The following is a 19550-nucleotide window of genomic DNA, read 5'->3' as shown; positions in this document are numbered from 1 at the left end:
TTGCTTAGTCATACCTCTAGCTTACTGTGCTGTCAGCACAATGACAAACTACTCACTGCAGCTACTGTATTCACTTTTCCTCAAAAGCATTTCCATCTCAGCTTTGCAGTAGCCAAGGATTAGTATGGTTTCAGAAAGCAATATTATATAATACTGCTATAGTATAAGAACTGTGCTTTAGGCCCTGATGCTGCAATCAAATGCTGTGGACTCTGGGACCACTCAAATGACTGAGCAGTTCTTTATTTATTCATATAAAAAATAGTGTCTCTTTAAAAAAAGCACCACAGTATTTTCTTATGTTAAAATCCCACATTTGGAAATAATTATTTCAACAGAAATGAAAGCTGACAAATTAACTTATGTCAGACAGCTGGAAAAAAGTACAGCCACTTGTCTCCCAGGCTTTGTTTACTTCACAGAGGTGTGATTACCACACCTTGCGCATACATGACCTAGCTTTTATCTAGCAAGCCAGGTACCAACCGTAAGATGTAACAGCAGGGACTTACTCTCTTTTGAATAAGTTAGAGCCCGGAAGTCTTGAGCTCCAGCTTTGCCATGTTGAAGTTTCTGAGACCAAGGTTTCATAGGACCTGAGCTCACTGGTACCATACATAGCTCAGTTATGTCTACATATGCTGCAATTAACACACCTTATTGTAGAGTAGAAGGAGTCAGAGAAGGAAGCATTTCCTGTTTCTGTAGATGGGTAGCATTATGGAAATAACTATGAAGAATGTAAGTATCCTCTATCCATCATCTTGTATACCTTATTCTCATTACAGCAAAAATCAGAGCGAAAAATAATAAAACAGGTAATTGTGACAAAAACCTGGTATCAACGTGGCTTCTGAACAAAAGTATGATTCAGATTAAAAAATAAATATATTTTAAAACCTTAAGAAGGTGTTTGAAAATAAAAGAGACAATTAAAAATGTTTCCAAGATTATACACTTGATCAATTATGTTATTCTACTTATAGCCCTTATCCTTTACTGCTCTTCCATCAAGTGTACATACTTGGTTTATATTACACAAGTTGCCACACTTTCAGCACTGTATTACACAATACAAGTCTTAACCACTTTTTCAAACAAAAGATGATTTTCAGAGTCACAAGAAAATGTTGTCGCATAAAAAAATTAAATACAGCTTCTTTAATGAGAAAATTTTACAGTGAAGACTCAACAAGAGTTTACAATCAGTATAATTATGAAAGACACTAAAACCCAATAGAAATGTTCTGATTGTTCCAGAAAATCATGGAAAATTGCATTCTCTATAACACACAAGCTTTAGGAGTAGCAAAACAACAGTTCCAAAGAAAGACTAGTGAATTAAATTGTTTCAGTGAACAGCAAGAATGAAGACATTAAACCAGCATATATCACAAAAATTCTAGGTAATATCTTAGGTGAAAAGAGTCATAAGAGCATGCACATGCATATTGCAAAACCGGTAGTATTTTTGTGTAAGAATTAATCTCCAAGACAAAGTATATTCCGTTTCAGCACAAACCTAAATAAAGACTCCAGAGTATTAAAACTGAAAGAACTGCAATTACTGCCAAAATAGCCATGTTGAAAAAAAAAATCTAGAATTAAAAGGGGGGGGGGGGGATGAAAAGGTATACACAGAGAGCTAGTATTTTTCTCCTACAACATACTTTAGAAATCTTTTTTCTCATGTAAAATTACATAACGGAAATGAACAAATATTCAAGGAAAGGAAATCATAAAACTTCTTAGTTTCTCAAATGAAACCTCTATTTTTCAGCTTATATAAAATTGTACTGCTTAGATAGAACAAGTATCTGCTTCTAATAAAGAGAAGAAATGAATTCAACCTTAGCAAATTAAATTCAGATTCAGCCAAGCATCATCCATGAAAGAAAAATAGAAATATTAGAAATCCAACCTAATATAAGTGTTTAAAGAATTATTTTCTTTAAAACAATCAATTCCCTAACTACTCTTAATAGCAAAGTTTTCATAATTAATTGTCATTTTTGGCCTTGACTGAAAAAAAAAGAAACAACAAAAAGATTTAATTCATAATGCAAGTTAGTCACATAGTGAAAACAGTCTTTTGTAGCATTAGATACAAAATGCAATCATTTGAAGATTTAAAAAGTTAAGCTTTATTCAACAAGGAGAGAGCCTACTCAAAAATATTTTTCATCAATGAAAAAGCCTCGTAAAATAAACACTGCGTTTGGGATAGATGCAAAATAAAGCAACCCATCTTACGCAGCATATCTGAATGTAACCAAGATGCAGGAGAGTGTGGGATCCTTCAAACAATGAGACACTAAGGAAAAAAGTAAAGTGCCAACACATATAATGCCAACAAAGTACTGCCAGACTACAGACTAGATCCATAAATTTATTTATTTATAAATAAATAGATACTTGAGTGTTGCTATGCTGAGTACTGCAACCCCTAATTTGGGGGCTCCAGGCCACTAAAATGGCATTCCAAATTCTGAATTACTACAGTTTTTTAGCAATTACTGTGAAATGCAAAATACAGAAACACTCCTGAAAAGAGGGACCAGAATTGAAGTCTCACTCCTCCCAGACAAATGCACTCAAGTAACCATTAGTACTTTCTGCCGGCAGGCCAGAATGGCCCAGCTCAGGTCCAAGGCAGGCTTGTGACAGAACCTGGCAGCCGCTACTGGTTTTCCCTGACACCAAGCTGCAGTGCAGCACAGTTAAACCCCTCTGCTGCCAAACACCCCAAAGCTCTTGCTCTGTTGGAAGGATCTGCAGGCCACCACAGACTGCCAACCCTGCTTTAGATCATGGATGTTTTTTCTCTGTGGCCCAATGAATCTTTTCAATGTTTTTTCTGTACAGTAGAACAGGTTGACAAAAGGATGAAGAATATGCCCGTGGAAAATTGCCTAACCTAGTGGTTAGGGTACTCCTCAGAGTGCTGGGTTGGATACCCCACAGGTGGCAGGAGCAGCCTGAACCATTTTCAACATTTTAAGTGAATACTGCTGCTTCCACCAATCTTTTAAAAGAAAGCAGGAGTCTCCAGGTTTTGGTTTGTTGGGTTTTTTTTTCCTGAAACCCAATCCTGTATGCAAGTATTACACATACCCTGAGAATGCCTATCAAATCAAGCCCACAGGTAGCCTTAGAAAGACTTACATCTAGTGTATGTATCCCAACAAGTTTAGGCACAAAATTGTCTTTGGGCATGAAAAGCAGCAGAACTTATTAAGGTGCCTGGGAACCTTCAGATAAAAGTGCACTATGGAGTTTAAGCACCCGACGACCATGGTTAAGCAGCACCTAAGCAGCTTTCACTTTTAGACTTAAGCATCTGAATCCCACTTTAGGCACCCAAATCATTTTTAGACCTGGCCCGAGACATTATGGGTAGCCAATGCAACAATCTTCAGCTCTTATTACCTACCACCAGTTTATTAAATTGAGAGGTCAATGACCATAGCTACTGGTTACAACGATGCAAAAAACAAGAGGGACAATAGGGAAAAAAACTGTTTTGTGGTCTCCTTGTACCACTGTTATTCTGCACCTGTATAATATGCCTATTACCAGCGTATGGGAAAACCTGTAGTGGTATATAGTGCCTTTTCTTGTATTAGGAAGTCTTCAGAGTAAAATGTCTCAGAAAACATAGGATTGCAACAAAAAATATTTAGGGAAAAATACAAGAAATAAGCATTTTTTAAAAGGTCATTACGGAAGAGGATTCTGATATACAGCAGTTATTAATTGTTAGGAAATACAGTAGTAACTGTAGCAGTACAGTTTAAATAGCTTATACAGGCAACCCCCGCTTAGTGCTCTTAATTGGTTCCTGAAAAATGGAGCATTAAGCAAAACTCAAGATTTGACAACCCAAGATGGTGACTGCAATTGTTTTTAATGACTCAAGATGGTGACTGTGAGTGTTATAAAGAAACTCGCTAAGTGAAATCAGGTATCAATTTCAAGTAAGCATTATAGAGAAATAGCGCTAAGTGGAACAGCATTAAGCAGGGTTGCCTGTTGTGTTAAATCCACAAGGTGTCATGCATAACAGAATTTCTAATCCATGCATGTGACATCTGACCACCATGATTTGTTACACCCATGAATTAAAAAGCTTTAAAGATATTCAGATTCACCGCATTAAGATAAAAAAAATGAGGGGACTATATAGTGTTCATGATCATTTTGACACTGATTTGGTAAACAGATGTGCCAGCACAGTCCCATTTACTAAAGCATACATCTGTTTTGACAAGTGAGGCTTTACGGCTTATCTATCTTTAGTGAAAAGAAAGAATAATTGTGCAATGTGCTGCAATATGAAATGGCAGGGTTGTCATTTCAAGACTTCAGATAAAGTTTTAGAATTAAATGCAACTGTGAACATTTCTTTTTACAGTTTATCTGCATTTAGTTCACGGTTTCTGCACTAAAATTTAAATACATTTACAAATAAATGAAATAAAGATTCCATTACAGTTGTGAGGTAGTTAAAAGCTTGTGCTCGGTAGCTGTGAACAAGAATGTACATGCAAGAGGGAAGAAATCAAAAGAAAATGAATTAATTCTAATCCTAGGACTCTCCCAAACCAAACCAATTATGTTATTAACTGGTGAACACTTTATTGAAGCCATAGCAACATCCCAGAGCCCAAATGATAGGCACCTAATTTTATCATAGCAGTTTTAGTCATCTGAGCAAGTGAGCGTTTACTAGAAATAGATCATAATTCATAATATATTAAAAAGTTTTAAGTAGCACAAGAAAGAGTGGAGAGCCAAGTTACAGTCAGATTTGGACAACTGTAAGAGTCAGGAAACATGGCTTTCTCACCTCTTCCCATCTTCTATAGAGGCTATAGGAGCCTAGTTACTAAACATTCAATCAGCATAGGCTTTCATGACACCCTTTTACCCAAGAACAAATACCTAATCTTATCAGATTATGTAAAACTAAGGGCTGATTTCCTGGCGAATTTATCATCAGAATGATACCACTATAAAAACCCTGTGTATCTATACAGATCATCTGGAATACAAGTTTCCACACTAGGCATTACATCAGTATGGTTCTCCCAGTAAATTTCCTTCTATAGACAAGCTCTAACATAATTTATTATTTTAGACTAGACTATTTTGGATTACTTACCTTTAGAATGCCACTTTTTTTTTTGTTTTTTTAAACATGAGGTTGGCATAATGTGAAGTTTATAATTGTCACACCTCTCTATCCGACCCCAAAATATAATCACTCTATCACAATAAAATTATTTTAAAATTTCAAAACATGCCATTTCTTAGTTTTAAAAAATTTAAAATTAAATCAGCTAATCAGGGAAAGATAAATACAAAATGCATCAGGTCTGATTTTCTGTCAATCCAGTACTGTTAATCCAAAATACCTTAATCCACTATAGTTACACGTGCCACCACCAGGCTCAGAAGGATCAGCACTGCCTGTTTAATGGGTGGAATCTGAATTTTCCCTTGTGCACAGAACGTCCCACATCACTTCCTCACACACGCAGAGGGGAAAAAGAATTCAAGCATCTCACAGTGGGGACAAAAGCCAGAATGATTTAGGCCCCAATCCTGCAAGATGCTCTAGGGAAACAGACTCCTATGCCCACATAGAGCACAGCTGAACTCACTGGGGGTCTGTGCACCTCGAGGAATCGGCTTGTGCGGAGATGCCTTTAGAAAGGTTTGTACATGGATACAATTGCCAGCAGCTCCAAGGTGCACCCACTAGATGCAAGGGAAAGCACGAGACTGTAGGCAGGCTGCCATCCCCTCCTAAGCCCGGCACATCTGAAAACACTGCCATTTCTTTACAGCCAATAAGGAGGTTTTTAAGCAGACTTCATAGAGAAGTCAGGCTGGAAGGGACCTTTAGACATTGGGCATGTCTACACGTGTGCTTTAATGTGTATTCACCTATTTTAATGTGCATTAAAGCGTCACAAAAAACCTGTACTCTTTAGCTAGTGCGCATTAAAATAGGCTAACATGTTTTTCTAGTACCTCACAATGGAGATACTAGATTTAACATGCACGAACTAAAGTGCATTAATTGAATGTGTAGATGTGCCTAGATCAAACCCTGCCTGAGGTAGGATCATCTCTATTCAAACCATCCTATACAAGCCACTAGGGCTGGCAAGCCAGTCAACTGACTGGTCAATTGACTGCGTATTTTTTGACAGGTCAAAGTTTATAACAGTTTTATGGGGAGCAAATATATATATTTTGCAGCTTTCTTGACAGACACATTTTTTTAATTGTTTTTTGACACATTTCTTAATGGAAATTTTTTTGCTTTTTCTGTGTATTATCTAGCTATAGTGGCTATTTTTTAAAAACATTTTTTAACTGTTATTTGACCCATCAAATACTCCACCCTACAATCCATCATCTAAAAGGGAGGTTGGAGATATTTTTGGGCAGAGTTCCAAAAACGCCTGCAACCTCAATTTGCAAGATGTTGGCGTGCCAGGAGCGGATGGCAAGGGAGGCGCAAGGGGCAGCGCAGCCCGGGCTCCTTCCTTCCCCACTGTCTGTCCCAAAGCACAGTGCCAAGTAAAATGCCTTCTTGTGCCACGCTCTGGGGGCTGCCTACCCCGATCTTAAAACTCTTCATAAAACTGGAGTCAACTCGGACCTAACACAAGATATAACACCCTACCCTGCCACCGGGCAGCCTGTATCCTGCTTGTATAAAAAGGCTGTGCTCAGCTGCAGGCTGCTTCTCCACGGAGTTCTGCAAAGTAGCAGCTGGGGGGTTTCTTGGGGGGGGTGGGTTTCAGAGGGACACGGACAAGGATGCTACAACAGGGAGGGGCATTTTTGGATCAAACAGGGGGACCTGAAGGGACAGGTTGAGCCGATGCGACCAGCACTGAGGTCTGCAGAGAAAAGACAGCAGAGCGCGGAGGCGCCGAAGTTCGCTGGCTGGGCGGGGAGGAGGAGGGAGCTCCCGGGATTGGGCCCGGGGCAGCGCCCAGCGAAGGCGCCGCGGGAGAAGGCGGCCCCGCGCAGGGGCAGGGCAGAGGCACGGCCGCGATCCCCCTCCTCGCCCCTCACCTGTGAGGCGCAGGCGGGTCTCGGGGCCGGTGGGGGGAGGCTCGTCCTGCTCCCGCTCCGCAGCCGCGCTCCTAGTTTTCTTCACGACCGGCGGCGCCGGGGCCGAGTGTCTCCGGCTCCCGGCCCAGCTCTTCCGCTTCATGGCGGAGGCGGCACCGCTACGGTGGGTACGAGGCGGCAGGACTCATCCCCCCAGCGGGGCCCGGCTGGGCCGGCGGGGGGGGGATCCCAGCCCGGGGCGGCGGAGGCGGAGGCTGCTCCCGCCCTGTCTGGTCCCGTCCAGTCTTTTCCCCCCCGGCGCTCGGCCAGCTCCGGCGTTCGGGACACCCACTGCCCCCTCCGCTGCCTCTGATTGGGCCGGGGCGGTGTGACGTCACAAACAGGGCCCAGTGGGTAAAGTGATGTCATAGTAGGGAACAGAACAGGTGTGTTGGGCGGAGGGGTGCCCTTGGAAACCCCGTTCTTCCCCGTGCCCCCGTAGCGGAGGTGTCTGCCCCGCGAAGGGGTGTCACAAGTGGCAGGGGCAGCCCAGGAGGCAGGGAGAAGGGGAGCGGGGTGGCTCCCCGCTGGGGCCTCTCTGACATGGTTGGCCCCCGACCCCTAGCACATAAGCCCACACAACGACCCTGTATGCATAGGCTCCGTGCCCCTTCCTGTGTCTCCTTGCGTGGCCCCAACACAGGGAACCTATCGAGCACTTATCTGCCCCCATACACACCCACCCCCTGTTATTGTGTGCTGTTGCCGTGCTAGTACTGCCTACAGGCTCCGAGTCATATTCAAAGCCTGATAGTACGCGCTGTTTCCCTTCACTATCATAAACGTAACTCGCACGTTTAGGCAGGCAAGGTTTTTTGAGTAGATGTGATGTCTTTTATTAGACCAACTGAGTTTACTTTGAGTAGATGTGATGTCTTTTATTACCCCAGCTGAGTTTACTCGGTTGGTCTAATAAAAGACATCACATCTGTTCAAAGAACCTTGCCTGTCTACATCCTGAGATTGACCCAGCTACAACCAAAAACCCTGCTCGACATCTATTCCCGCTCTCCCAGCGCCAGTCCAACCCTGCAAACACCTGATATATTCTATTTCCTTACATATATATAACAACATACATTTCACAGATGCCCAATACACAAATGAATGTAGTATCTCTGTGTTCTTCCCCACATATTCCTATTCATTTCCAAATGCATTACAGACCTAAAAGACTCAAGACACCTAGGTCTGTTATAGACCTAACAGACACAAGACACACAAGTTTGAAGGCACAAGGACCAACATGTTAGGTGTTTCTTCCCTGGTCCAACAGTGGTCTGCTTTGTGACTCATGCTCTCCCATGAGACCACATTACAAACAAACAAATGTAATAAATAATAGTAATCAGTTAATAATAGACCTATCTACTTGCTCACTCGCACAAAAAATGAATTTATCCTCTCTTCTTAAAGTATCCAAATGTATAGCAAAGGGTTACAAATAAAATCACAGACTACACATGAAACATCACTGCGATATAACCACTACAGGGGTGTACAGTGCAAGACAACCGGAACGTAATCTATCCAGCGACAACGTAGGTCTCATGGAAAGGTCTGAAATACCTATTCCTATATAAAGTTGTCTTCATTGGAGCAGAATATTTCAGATGCATTTTTGTAGTAATGATTGTGTGTGCGTTTGCTGCTGTATGTTACAAGCAAGCAATTCAATTAAAAATAGTTTAATGTTGTTATTTTTAGGCATCACACACTGAGGTGCTCATTTAAAACTGGTAGTTAAATAAGTCCAAAGCAGAGTTAGGTAATTAAAAGTTAGCTTTTGAAAAAAACATTTTTTTTTGCCTCTCAGAATCTCCAGAAATATCCACGGACCATGGCAGAAGTTAATAAACACTCTTATTGAGAGTGTTCTGCCATCTGCTGGGTATGAGATCAGTGATTATCCCCTGCTGCTTTTTTTGCTGTTGACTACATCATTTTTAGATTAATATTTTTAAAAAATAAAAGTTAAAACAAATTGCATAAGAGACATGATTATAATGACACCATGTGAAATGTTTCTCATTAGTGGTACCATGGGCCCAGTCTAGCAGTTCATTATGCATGGGTAGATTGCTGTGCAGCACAGAGTTCCAAATAAGTCAGTGAGATTGCCTGTGGATGGTGTAGTTGACCTACATGTAAAATGACAGAATTGATACCTTCATTAAGGAATGTCTTTCTCTTATTGGGTCTCTTTCTCTCTCCCCCATACCCCTTTTCTCCATTTCTTCTTTTTATTTGGTTGGTTTTTTTCTATATTATTTTAGAATTTCCATTGTATCTGGAATGTTGCTGTATTATTTTAGAATTCTAGTTTTATTTTGGAATTTTTAAATGTGAAATATTACAACTATTTTTCTTTCCACAGAGCTACATGCTAGATCCACCCTGCATATCAGAGACCTGGCTTTGGTTTCTCCAGGCCAGGAAGGTGTGGAAGCATTTTGTATCATACTGTAATAACATACTTGGCTGATGTAAAAGCAAGAATTATGTGTTTCAGAAGTAAGGTTGCTGCATTTTATCTTACCAAACACTATTGGGACTACCCTTGCTTCTTCTACACAATCACTACTTGACACTGAACTGTACCCTGTTGCTGTTGACTTCCTTCTGTTGGTGTGGAGATGGTTTTGTCTTGTTGGCATCTTTTTTTGAATCTGGCAGCTCTTTTTCTTCTTATATCAGTTCCAGTTTCTCACTTTCCTTGATAATCTCTCCCTACTTCAAAACCCTTTCCTTCCATACCCTTCTAATATATTTTTTCTTTGTCCTTCCAAGTAAATGGAAGGCCAGTCAAAAGACTTGTAAGTACAGGAGAGGCAAACTAGCTGTGGGGGGAGTCTGGGCAGCACTTTTATATCACTGGGAGAATTTGGATGGGACATCTAATGAGGAAATGTATAATTTGGGGAAATGGGATGGAAACTACGAGATCAAATACAGTACACCTTTTGAAAATCAGGGAGGTGACAACCTCATTCAAAGTGAGTTTTTATCCAGCTTCTTTCTCACCTTTGTGTGAAAGAATGCACAAATGACAGAATTTAGGCTATTAACCTGTCTGCCTCCACACATCGTGTAGTTAGATTTGCAAACGCTGCAACTGACTGGAGGCACAAAATTAGAAGTTATAGCTAACCCCTAATGCATTTGTTACTGTAATGATTATTACATTGAACTTCAACTCTGCTTTTAAATCTATGGTTTCTTCCTCTGAGGGTCAAACAGACATTTCTAATCATAATTGATTTCTTAGAGAAATCCAGAAATTGAATTAATGATGCTGTACAGAAGTTAATAAAAAAGCGGTTTGTTCATAGTCCATGAGATTCTCAAGACATTAATAATGGGCTCTTGAGCCAGTCACCTCTAGATCATGGGAGGGTTCTGGCCCATTTCAGTAGTGAACAACATTTTTTTGATGGTAGCTTGTTCTTTTTATTGAAAGCAATGAGTTGTGATATTTCACTTCCTGGTAAACAGATGCCTGTGTAATAAGCCACTGCTGTAATGGGCACTGGCTTCTTAGTAGTAGGGAAGCCAAGGACTGTATGAACATGCAGCGCCTTGAGAAGCAGAGCTTACTGGTCAGCATGCAGTTTTGCACTACTGCTGCTATTTTGTTTCAGTTCTGGAGCTAGCACCACAGCAAGCATGGCATGACTCAGCATGGCACTACCTTACCATGTGGACATACTGAGAGACTGACTGATGGTAGAGCAACCAGGATGCTGAGGTGTAGGCCAAAGTCTAAGAAGCAGTGGCTGCAGATCCGGAGTGTCTTCACCAGTGTATTTCCAGATCTGGAGTGTGCATGTGGTGCAGCTATGCTTGGGAATTGCTCAGACAGAACGTGCCACTACCACAGGGTTGACATACCCTAAGGTCCAAACAAGGATTAAATGGCATTGATAGGCTAGCATAAGGATTTTGGCCATTGCTGTTGCCCATATCATAACCTGTTAGAATAGATTACTTCCATCTCCTGAACTGTCAATAATATCTTTCACAAGCCCTACATTTGTTTTAAAGGTACAGTATCCACCTAAATAGAGGTAAAAATTAATTATTTGTAAAGTTGAACCTAAGACTAATACAAATATTTCCATATTTTTAACATAATTTCATTGTAGGTAGGCGTTTAACAGAACATAACACTCCCTTACAGTGTTTGAAAACTTGCAGTTTTAAGAATCCAAAAATGAAATGAGACTAAAACAAAAGTGAAACTAAACCCTGTTTCATCGTAATGGTGATAACACAAAAAGTAAACAGAAAGCAGAAAAAGTGACAAGTAAATTAGATACTGAATATGGCTTCCCCAAATACTAAAATATTAATTGTGACACAGACAAGGGTATATTTGTATAGCATACATGAGAACTAATTCCTGGGTCTGAAACAGCTGCTTTTTTATATCCTGACAACATAAAGCAGCTGAAAACCCAGTATAACTAGTCCTATCAGAACTTTCTTCAGGTAGGCAAATGCCATCAGGATGAATGAAAACAGCCTTCCACTCCTGGCTTTAGGAGGTGCTGCTGAAAGAAAAGGAAATGAGGCTGGAACATTCTTATTCCATGACAATTCTCAGCTGCCAGAATGGGCCCCAGGATCATGAGAGCTCAAAGTTAGTACATAACTACATTTGTTCCCCCTGTGGGGTGTGCAGTGTTCAGAGTAAAAATCTAGCACAGCAGTTTTCAACCTGTTCTGGGGAACCCTGAGATTCCATGAGAGGTCTTCAGGGGTTTTGCAAAGAGACTGGGGGGTAATGGTGGAATGGGTTGGGAGGCAATGCACTGCCTTTGCCAGGCTTCCTGATTCTGCCTCAGTCTTTAGGACAGGGGTAGGGGTTTTGCAGCAGAAGTAGTGAAATAAAAGGGTTCTATGACTTTGAGAAGCTTGAAAATCACTGATCTAGCAACAATTTAATCAAATTAAGTCTCTCTAAGCATTTGAATAAATGCTGTCTCTAAGCAGTTGCTCTCTAAGCAGTCTCTCTCTAAGCAGTTGCTATAAATATATATATTTTTTAAATGAACAAGATGCTTACATCTGCAGAGATAAAATCCCCTTAGGGTAACTGGATTGCTCACTATCATTATTTCTCTAAATTAAGTTTTGTATTTTCAATGAACACTTAATTTAATTTCAAACATGTTTTAATGATGCTGAACCACGAGTTTGTTCTGGGCCTGCCAATGACCTTAATATATGCAGGTGCCGGGCCTTTGTAGAACAAAAATCTTTTTTTTCCAAGTGCATTACTTGCTGAGGCTTAACTCTAGAAAGAATTTGCAGGTGAGAGATGTATGAATACAAGCAGTTTACAGTGGAGGCCAAAGATCAGAAATTGCAGGCAGAGTGTGAGTTCACACTCCTCTATAAATATTTTCCAATGTTAGTTATAAAATGATGAAATGCAGTTTATGGATGAAAGAGGGCATGTTCTATCTCAACAAAAGCAGTGGATTCTGAAAACAGGAGGACCTTTTAAGAAGAATCCCTTCAGTTCACAAAAGACTCTAAACAGCCATATGCTCAAATGTTGTTCTGTTCCTACCTCTACTGCTTCTAATGCACAGAGCTATTTCTTCAAAGACCTCCTGCTGCACACATAAAGGAAGATTTTGCCCTATGTTAGGGAGTACAATTAAGGCTTACAATTTTACTTGCTCTTAAACTGACACCTGATTAGGAATGCCTGAAAAACCACTATTTTTTTAAACTACCATTTTGATTCCATACATGAGGGGAAAATGCAGACAGTCAGTTTTGTAATTACAATATTTATTTAAAGTAAAACAATGCATTCAGTAGTGTTTATTTTAATGTCAAATGTACATAGGAATAAGCATAAGCTCATTTCAACCTCCCTGTATTCATACTTGTTGTTCTGGATGAATAATTTTAATGTATGAAATTCAGAGTACTGGAATTTTTATGTCACCAGAGAAAAGCTCTAAATGGGCAGCTGAAAGGCAAAAATCTCAAGCTTCTCCTGAACATAGCAAGTTCTTAAGGGTATTATTTTCATATTGGTTAGTACCTTTGGTTTTGAACAAAGATTTTAAATTGCACTAGGAAGAATTTTTGTGAGGCAGTAATAAGCAAGTTTTTTGTGGTAGGACAAGTAAGTCTTAATTATTGCTTTCTTGGATATGACAGCAGAGTGGATTCCTCTTCATCTTCACTACAAGGTAATTTACTTGATGCTCTGAAATCCTGTGGTATCAGACGTTCTACAAGGACATAGCAGCACTGACATCCAGGGCAGTTCTCTGGAGCATTATTTGTCTTCTTTAATCAAGTTTCTTTTGTAATCTGTTTTCTCTGTCGAGTCATACATGAATAACCTGAGGCTTGTTTGTGAAATTTACTGTTTTAACTCCTGCAAGCTGCAGAACTGTGTTAATGGGAGCATGATCCAACCTATTTTTGTCAAAGTGCAAAAAGTGGACTTCGCTACCTGGAACAGAGTAAGAATATAGCATTAGCTGAATAAAGTATTGCTTTCTTTTAAAGGCTAATGGGGTTGAGGAGGCAGTCTGATTGTCTACTGATTTTTCTAAATCTGCATTATGTGGATTCCACAACACATGATTTTTTAAACTACAGCAGCATAATGAGGGATCTGATTGCATTAGGACTGCACCTTGCTGTTTCTGAATATCTCATAGGAATGACTTTGTCAAGCTATGGTCTCCTTTCATGCTTCATTGCTTGATTACAGAATACATCAAATCAAATGCCTAGAATAAAAGGGAATAGACAGATACTTGGATGTCAGAAGACAAAAATGTGAATCCTTCTCTATTGACGTCAAAAGCTATATTCCTATCAATTTCCTTAGGAACAAGATAAGTCTCTATCCAGTCTTTATAAGAGGTAGAAATACATAATGGGCACGCCTACATGTGAATTAAGGTGCTTTTTCTAATGAGCATTTAATTTAGTACCTCTGATGTACCCACTAAATAAACGTGCATTAGGCTACCTTAAGGCACAGTAGTGAACGTGCATGGACTTTAAGTGACGTTTAATATGCAGTAGCCTATTTTACTGCTCATTAGCATTATTTCATGGTGTTTTACGTGACGCTTTGATGCACAGTAAAATAGGCTATTGCTCATTAAAGTGCATGTGTAGATGCATCCAATGACACTTGCACAGTGTTCATTTACACAACAGGACCACTCTATAAGCACAAGATTATTGTTTTTTTTCTTCGGAAACCTCTAGGGTGTAAAAGATCTCCTGGAAATATACAAGAAATCAGCTGAAGAAGATGAGACATTTTAATATAAAACAAGTAAGTTTACCTGGGCCTAAAATCAAAGTCCCACCCTGCTGAGCTGGATCTCCTTGCAAATCAAAAGCAGGGCTAGTCATTGCCCTCCATATACTCCTAATACTTCCTGACAGCAAGTTGGATTTCACATGAGGGCTTTGTGCTAAAATGTAAGAGAACAGCTTATGTTTTACCTAAACTGTTTTAAAAATAGATAATTTAATCAGTGTCACAAAGAAAAACAAACAGATGACAGCAAAGCATTATTACTTCGAGTTACACAAGGCTTTACAGCTGTAAAAACACATTAGAAGGCAAAACAACAAGCTGAAGTCACTATCATTAATGGTTTACAGTTTCCCTGACACTGTATAAGGGGATCTCGCCATTCTCAGAGAGTAGGCTACAATCTAAAATACAGCTTTTCATGGACAACTCCCCCCACCCCATTCACAATCCCCCCATATAACAACACATGACACCAAGGAATTCCTGCAGCCATTATCTGCAGGCAAAAAAGCAACATCGGGATAATATTTGTGAATATTTACCTTCTCTGAGATTAAACTGCTGAAAATCAGGAGACACCAGTCCTATGTGACTAGCCTGCTCCCTGAAATCACATCCTGCCTCCCCAAGATCAAAGTTTGAGAACAGGAATATGGAATTCAAGGATTTGGAATAAAGTTGTAGTAAATCCCCCAAATGATAGACATTTAAAATTACATACAATGTAGCAAAATTCCAGTTAACTTTTTAGTACTAGTTCACTGAGGTTTGTAATGCCCATATAATCAGTGGACAAGGTAGTGGTTCTCAACCTTTTTAGACTCCAAGCACCCCCTGCAGAATGCCAGCTTTAAGTTTTCATTGGGGTTTTTTTCCCACTACAGAAAAATAATAGATCAATTCTTCTATTGCAAAGAACTCAGAAAGACCACACTAGGTCAGAATGTTTTTTACACTGTGGATTCCTATTTGAAATGTCTAGGTTTATCTTATGAATTGTGTTTGCACACCTAACAGTGCTAGCATTGTGTAACATGACAGCACCTTGGTTGAGAATCACTGATTTAGTGTATCTTCATGCTCCACTGAAATCAAGAGCTGTTTCACTATTAACTTCAGTAAGAGCAGGATCAAGCTCCTTGTGAGTCATGAATCTCTTGCACCAACGGTGCTAAAGATGCTTTAAAATGATGTAGTAAAACAGTCTGTACTATCTGTACTACTGGACACTGTGAACATATTCCTTAATTGATTACTGTTATATCGGGCATTCTTAATGATATCTGCTTGTGAGAGAAATCAAAGCAACAATACTATTCCTACCTGATGAGGTGGCTGCTTCCCCTCTTTTCATGCCAAGTATTTTATAAAGCGCCAGGTCTGGATCTACATACATTTCATGGGGATACCTTGTCAAATTGCAAAAAGGCTGCAAAATACATATATGTATGCATAAACGATTATATTGAATTTGAGGTTTTGTAAAAATGGTGTGGTAAAACCCAGTACTGATTCTGGAACTTCTGAATTCACAAATCTAACCAATGGAAGGACCAAATTCTAATTTTTTTACTCAAACAAAACATATATTGAAAGCAAGGCCTTCTTTTTCAAGCAAAATGTCTGCAGGGTTGGAAGCTAAGATTTATCCTATACTGTGTTTATTATTGCTTCCTGAAAAGTAGTAAAGATCTGCTTTTTCAAATGTGATGAGCATCCATATCTCCAGTTGAAATCAATTAATATTACTGACTTTGAAAGCCAGGCCTCAATAGACTATGAACTTGTTACAGGCATAGTACAATATATTATCTTCACAATTTTTTTACCTTAATGTGATGGTAAGATGATTGTCCAATAACTATAAGCCTCACATTTGCATCCTAGGAAACAAGTACAGAATATACATATCAAAGCTATTAACAGGGATTGAATATTTATACTTATTTGCAATACATGAATAGAAATATGTGCATTCCAGTTCAACAAGTTGGGTATGCAAGACTCCAGGCTATTAATTCTGAAGATACTTAGGCACCAAGAATGTCTATTTCCTCATATGAAGATATGATATTAATTTATTAATGATTACATTTCTACTAATTTTTTAAAATGGTAACTCTAGGTCATTTTTTTTATAAGCTCTGATTGTAAACTTTATTTCGTGTAGCATCTGCAGGGTTGAAGTTTCAGCTGCTATCAAAGTTGCTTAAAAATTCACAAGTGCAAAAATTTGCACACAGCTGTCTGCACCCAAACAATCTGATATGCAAATACAGGTGCACACAAGTATTTGCCCAATTTACATGCCCATGTATACATATACAAAATGCACGTAGTGATGTGCGTATACATAAACAAAACACACAAAGCGATATGCACATTTTTGCAGGTGCAAAATAAGGGCTGTCGCTGAAATTGTGGCCAAGCATCGTAATTAATTTAGACTCTGCACTCAGTAATTTATTGAAATAATTTTTTTTCTGCAATTCAGGCTTATCTAAATACTATAGCACAATACTCCCACATCCACAATTTTAATAACTTAGCTGGCTGACAAAAGCCATTCCAAAGATGAATTGATGGTACCAGAAATAAGGAGGAAAGTAATTTTCTCTTATATTTTTTATCAGAGCAGATAGATTTAAAGAAAATAATCATATTGGGGATGACTAATTCATTGCATTAGCAAAACCCACTATCTGCTAGGGAAAATGCTCCCCGCTTCTGTTTAATAGCCCTTCTATTCCTGCACCTTCAAGAGCTGGTTGGTAATGAGAGCTTTGGCCTCTCTCAACCAGCAATATGCTGTACCTAGGAGGAAAATATGGCAACATTTCAAAGAGGAGGATAGAAGGAAGAAGGACAGTCCCTGCCTTGAAACGGGATGGTTCCTATTTGTTTAGAAGAAAGCAAAATACACAGTGTGACTATCAAGTGTAACACTGTATTGGATTTCCTTCCTAAGGCAGGCAGGATGAGGAACCGAACCAAATTGGGAAGGAACGAACTGAGTTCTGGGCTCCTAGTGATGCCTCCTGGGTTGACCTCAGGGATGTTACCAAATCTCACTCAAGGTATTAAGACCCTAATGTTCATGTCCCCTCAAACGCATTCAACCCCATGTTAAAGGCCTTTCACTTACTTGTAAAAAATCCTTGGGGATTTTTGCCAGATCTTCTACATACTCTTTACAGGCGTAGCATAAAAAATGCTGAAAAGGCAAACCAGGTAGAGACATCACAAGTCAACACGGTGAAGCAACACAGCTCTGCCTTCAGACAGCCAAGGTAAAAAACTTAAAAACTTTTGAACTGGAAGATCCTGTGAGTATCAGAGGCCCATTGCCAAGTTCAGCTCGGGATTCCAAAGTTGAAGGGGGCTGGAGCCCTGCTCAGACTTATTAATAGGAGAAGCAAAGAGGGCAGGGTGTCCGATCCGGTTTAAACCCTGAAATCCTCCCCCGATTCCCTTCGCATTTGAAATGCAGGCTCTCCTCCCCCCCCCCGAAGGAGGCTGCAATGCTGCTTCAGAAGACGCTTGGGACCTCCCCTGGCCCCCAAGTCTCGGGCCGCGCTCACCCGCACGAACACCACGATAGCCCGCCGGGCCCGGAACAGGGCCCCGAACCTCACGCGCCTGGCGTCTGCCCCCTGCACCAGGCACTGCGCCGCGGCCCGCAGCTCCGCCGGCTCCTCGGCCTCGGTCCCAGCCCCGGGCCCGACCCCGGCCTCGACCTGCCGCCGGACCGGGGCGGCCATGGCAGCCGGCGGAGGGAGGGAGGACACCGCTTGCAAGGGCCCGGCCCCCTCCGGGACCAGCTCCAGCAGCCGCCCGCTCGGTGCAAGTAAATGATGACCACCCCCCCTTTTCCCAATTCATTTTCACTTTTGCATTCCAAGTCCATGACCTTCAGCAGGCTTGGGCTTCTGGTGGCAATCCCAGCAAGTACAGAAGGGGGAGGCATAGGTAGGGTGTCCTGGTTTAGCTGGGACAGTCCCGGATTTCGGAGGCTGGTACCATGCAGCTGGTGATAATTAAAATGAGAGTCCTGGAAACACAGGCATGGGGCACAGCAGGGCCAGAAGGAAGAGCAGGGCAGAGCAGGACAATGTGTCAGACAGGCAAGCACCACTCTCTGGCACACCATGGTCAGCCTAGACATAGGTACCTTCCTATGTAATCATAGATAAGGGCCTTCTTACATGTTAATTTTGGGTTGCTTCTGGAGCCTGTAACCCATGGATTGTCCACACATTAACACCTGAAACTGGTTTCAAGTACTCAAAGTAGCTCAGATTGTTGCCACTCTAGGGCAGGATGATCTCTGATCCTTGATACCCAGCTCTTGTTACACTAAGGTGCAGCCACAGTAGGCTACATCTTCAGTATTGCCAACCTGACCATGCCAAAAAACATGAAATGAACTCTTAAAAAACCAAGAGATTAGCACGTAAATCATGAGATACTATTTTTGAAGTGTGTGTGTGTGTGTGTGTGTGTGGGGAATGTGTTATTTGTGAAAGTGTGGGGGGTTTGGAGCCCAGGGAGGGAAGCTCTCCACACACCCTGGCAGGATGCGGAGTATGATGCTGTGGGTTAGGAGTGAGAAGGAGCAGCAGGGCTGGGTGAGCTGTGGCTTGGGAGTGAGGAGCAGACAGACAGAGATACAGAAAGCACCTAGCTAGTAAGTGGAGGGGAAGGGGTAGGGGAGAGGGAAGGGAGTGGGATTGAGGACCCCGTGGTGAGGGAGGGAGTGGGGCAGGGGCTGAGGTGAATGGGACCCTGGGGCCAGGTCAGGTCATCTAGAGGTGCGGGGAGTAGGAGACCATGGCTCCCCTTAGCTGTGCACACCCCTAGGGGAGGCATGACGGGCATGTGCCCCCTGCCAGTGCTTTCTGCCTTTGGGTGGGCAGGAGACATGCCATGTGGCCAGCGCACCTGTGTCCCCTACCTGCCTGGCAGGTAGCAATGGCATTGTGCAGCTGAGCTCCCAGGGCAAAGGCAGCAGGGTGCAGAGCCCTGAGCCTGTAGCAGGCAGCCTGTCCCCCATGCCTCCCCTGGGGATGCACGCTGTTACAGGGAGTCACCCCTCCCC

General features: G+C 41.2%; 2 protein-coding genes across 13 annotated transcripts in view; both read right to left on the bottom strand.

Moving 5' to 3' along the window:
* The window catches only part of CDC14B (cell division cycle 14B), a 93005-nt gene extending 85610 nt beyond the window's left edge, over nt 1–7395 (bottom strand). For 8 of the 11 annotated variants that reach the window (XM_019517328.1, XM_019517329.1, XM_019517326.1 and 5 more), the window contains exon 1: nt 7099–7394. In XM_019517328.1, the coding sequence (XP_019372873.1) occupies nt 7099–7240 (142 nt within the window). In that variant the 5' untranslated portion in view covers nt 7241–7394. Of the gene's footprint in view, nt 1–7098 lie in introns of all 11 variants that reach the window. The other 3 variants (XR_002097343.1, XM_019517325.1, XM_019517337.1) reach the window with 2 other exon arrangements.
* Nucleotides 7396–11368: 3973 nt separating this feature from the next.
* Nucleotides 11369–18228, bottom strand: AAED1 (AhpC/TSA antioxidant enzyme domain containing 1). Of its 2 annotated transcripts, XM_019517323.1 has the most exons (6): nt 18034–18228; nt 17598–17666; nt 16282–16335; nt 15776–15881; nt 14475–14606; nt 11369–13621 (listed from the first exon to the last, which is right to left on the bottom strand). In XM_019517323.1, exons 1-6 carry the CDS (start codon nt 18211–18213, stop codon nt 13494–13496), a joined length of 669 nt encoding a protein of 222 aa, XP_019372868.1. In that variant the 5' UTR covers nt 18214–18228; the 3' UTR covers nt 11369–13493. The 2 variants fall into 2 exon arrangements, with proteins under 2 accessions (XP_019372868.1, XP_019372869.1); XM_019517324.1 differs by lacking the exon at nt 16282–16335.
* Nucleotides 18229–19550: the final 1322 nt, after the last annotated feature.

This window comes from Gavialis gangeticus, unplaced genomic scaffold (genome assembly GCF_001723915.1).
Source record: "Gavialis gangeticus isolate Ggan-Ray unplaced genomic scaffold, GavGan_comp1, whole genome shotgun sequence".
Taxonomy (NCBI): domain Eukaryota; kingdom Metazoa; phylum Chordata; order Crocodylia; family Gavialidae; genus Gavialis; species Gavialis gangeticus.
The sequence above is the reverse complement of the archived record's forward strand: the minus strand, read 5'-3'. Positions and strand labels throughout refer to the sequence as shown.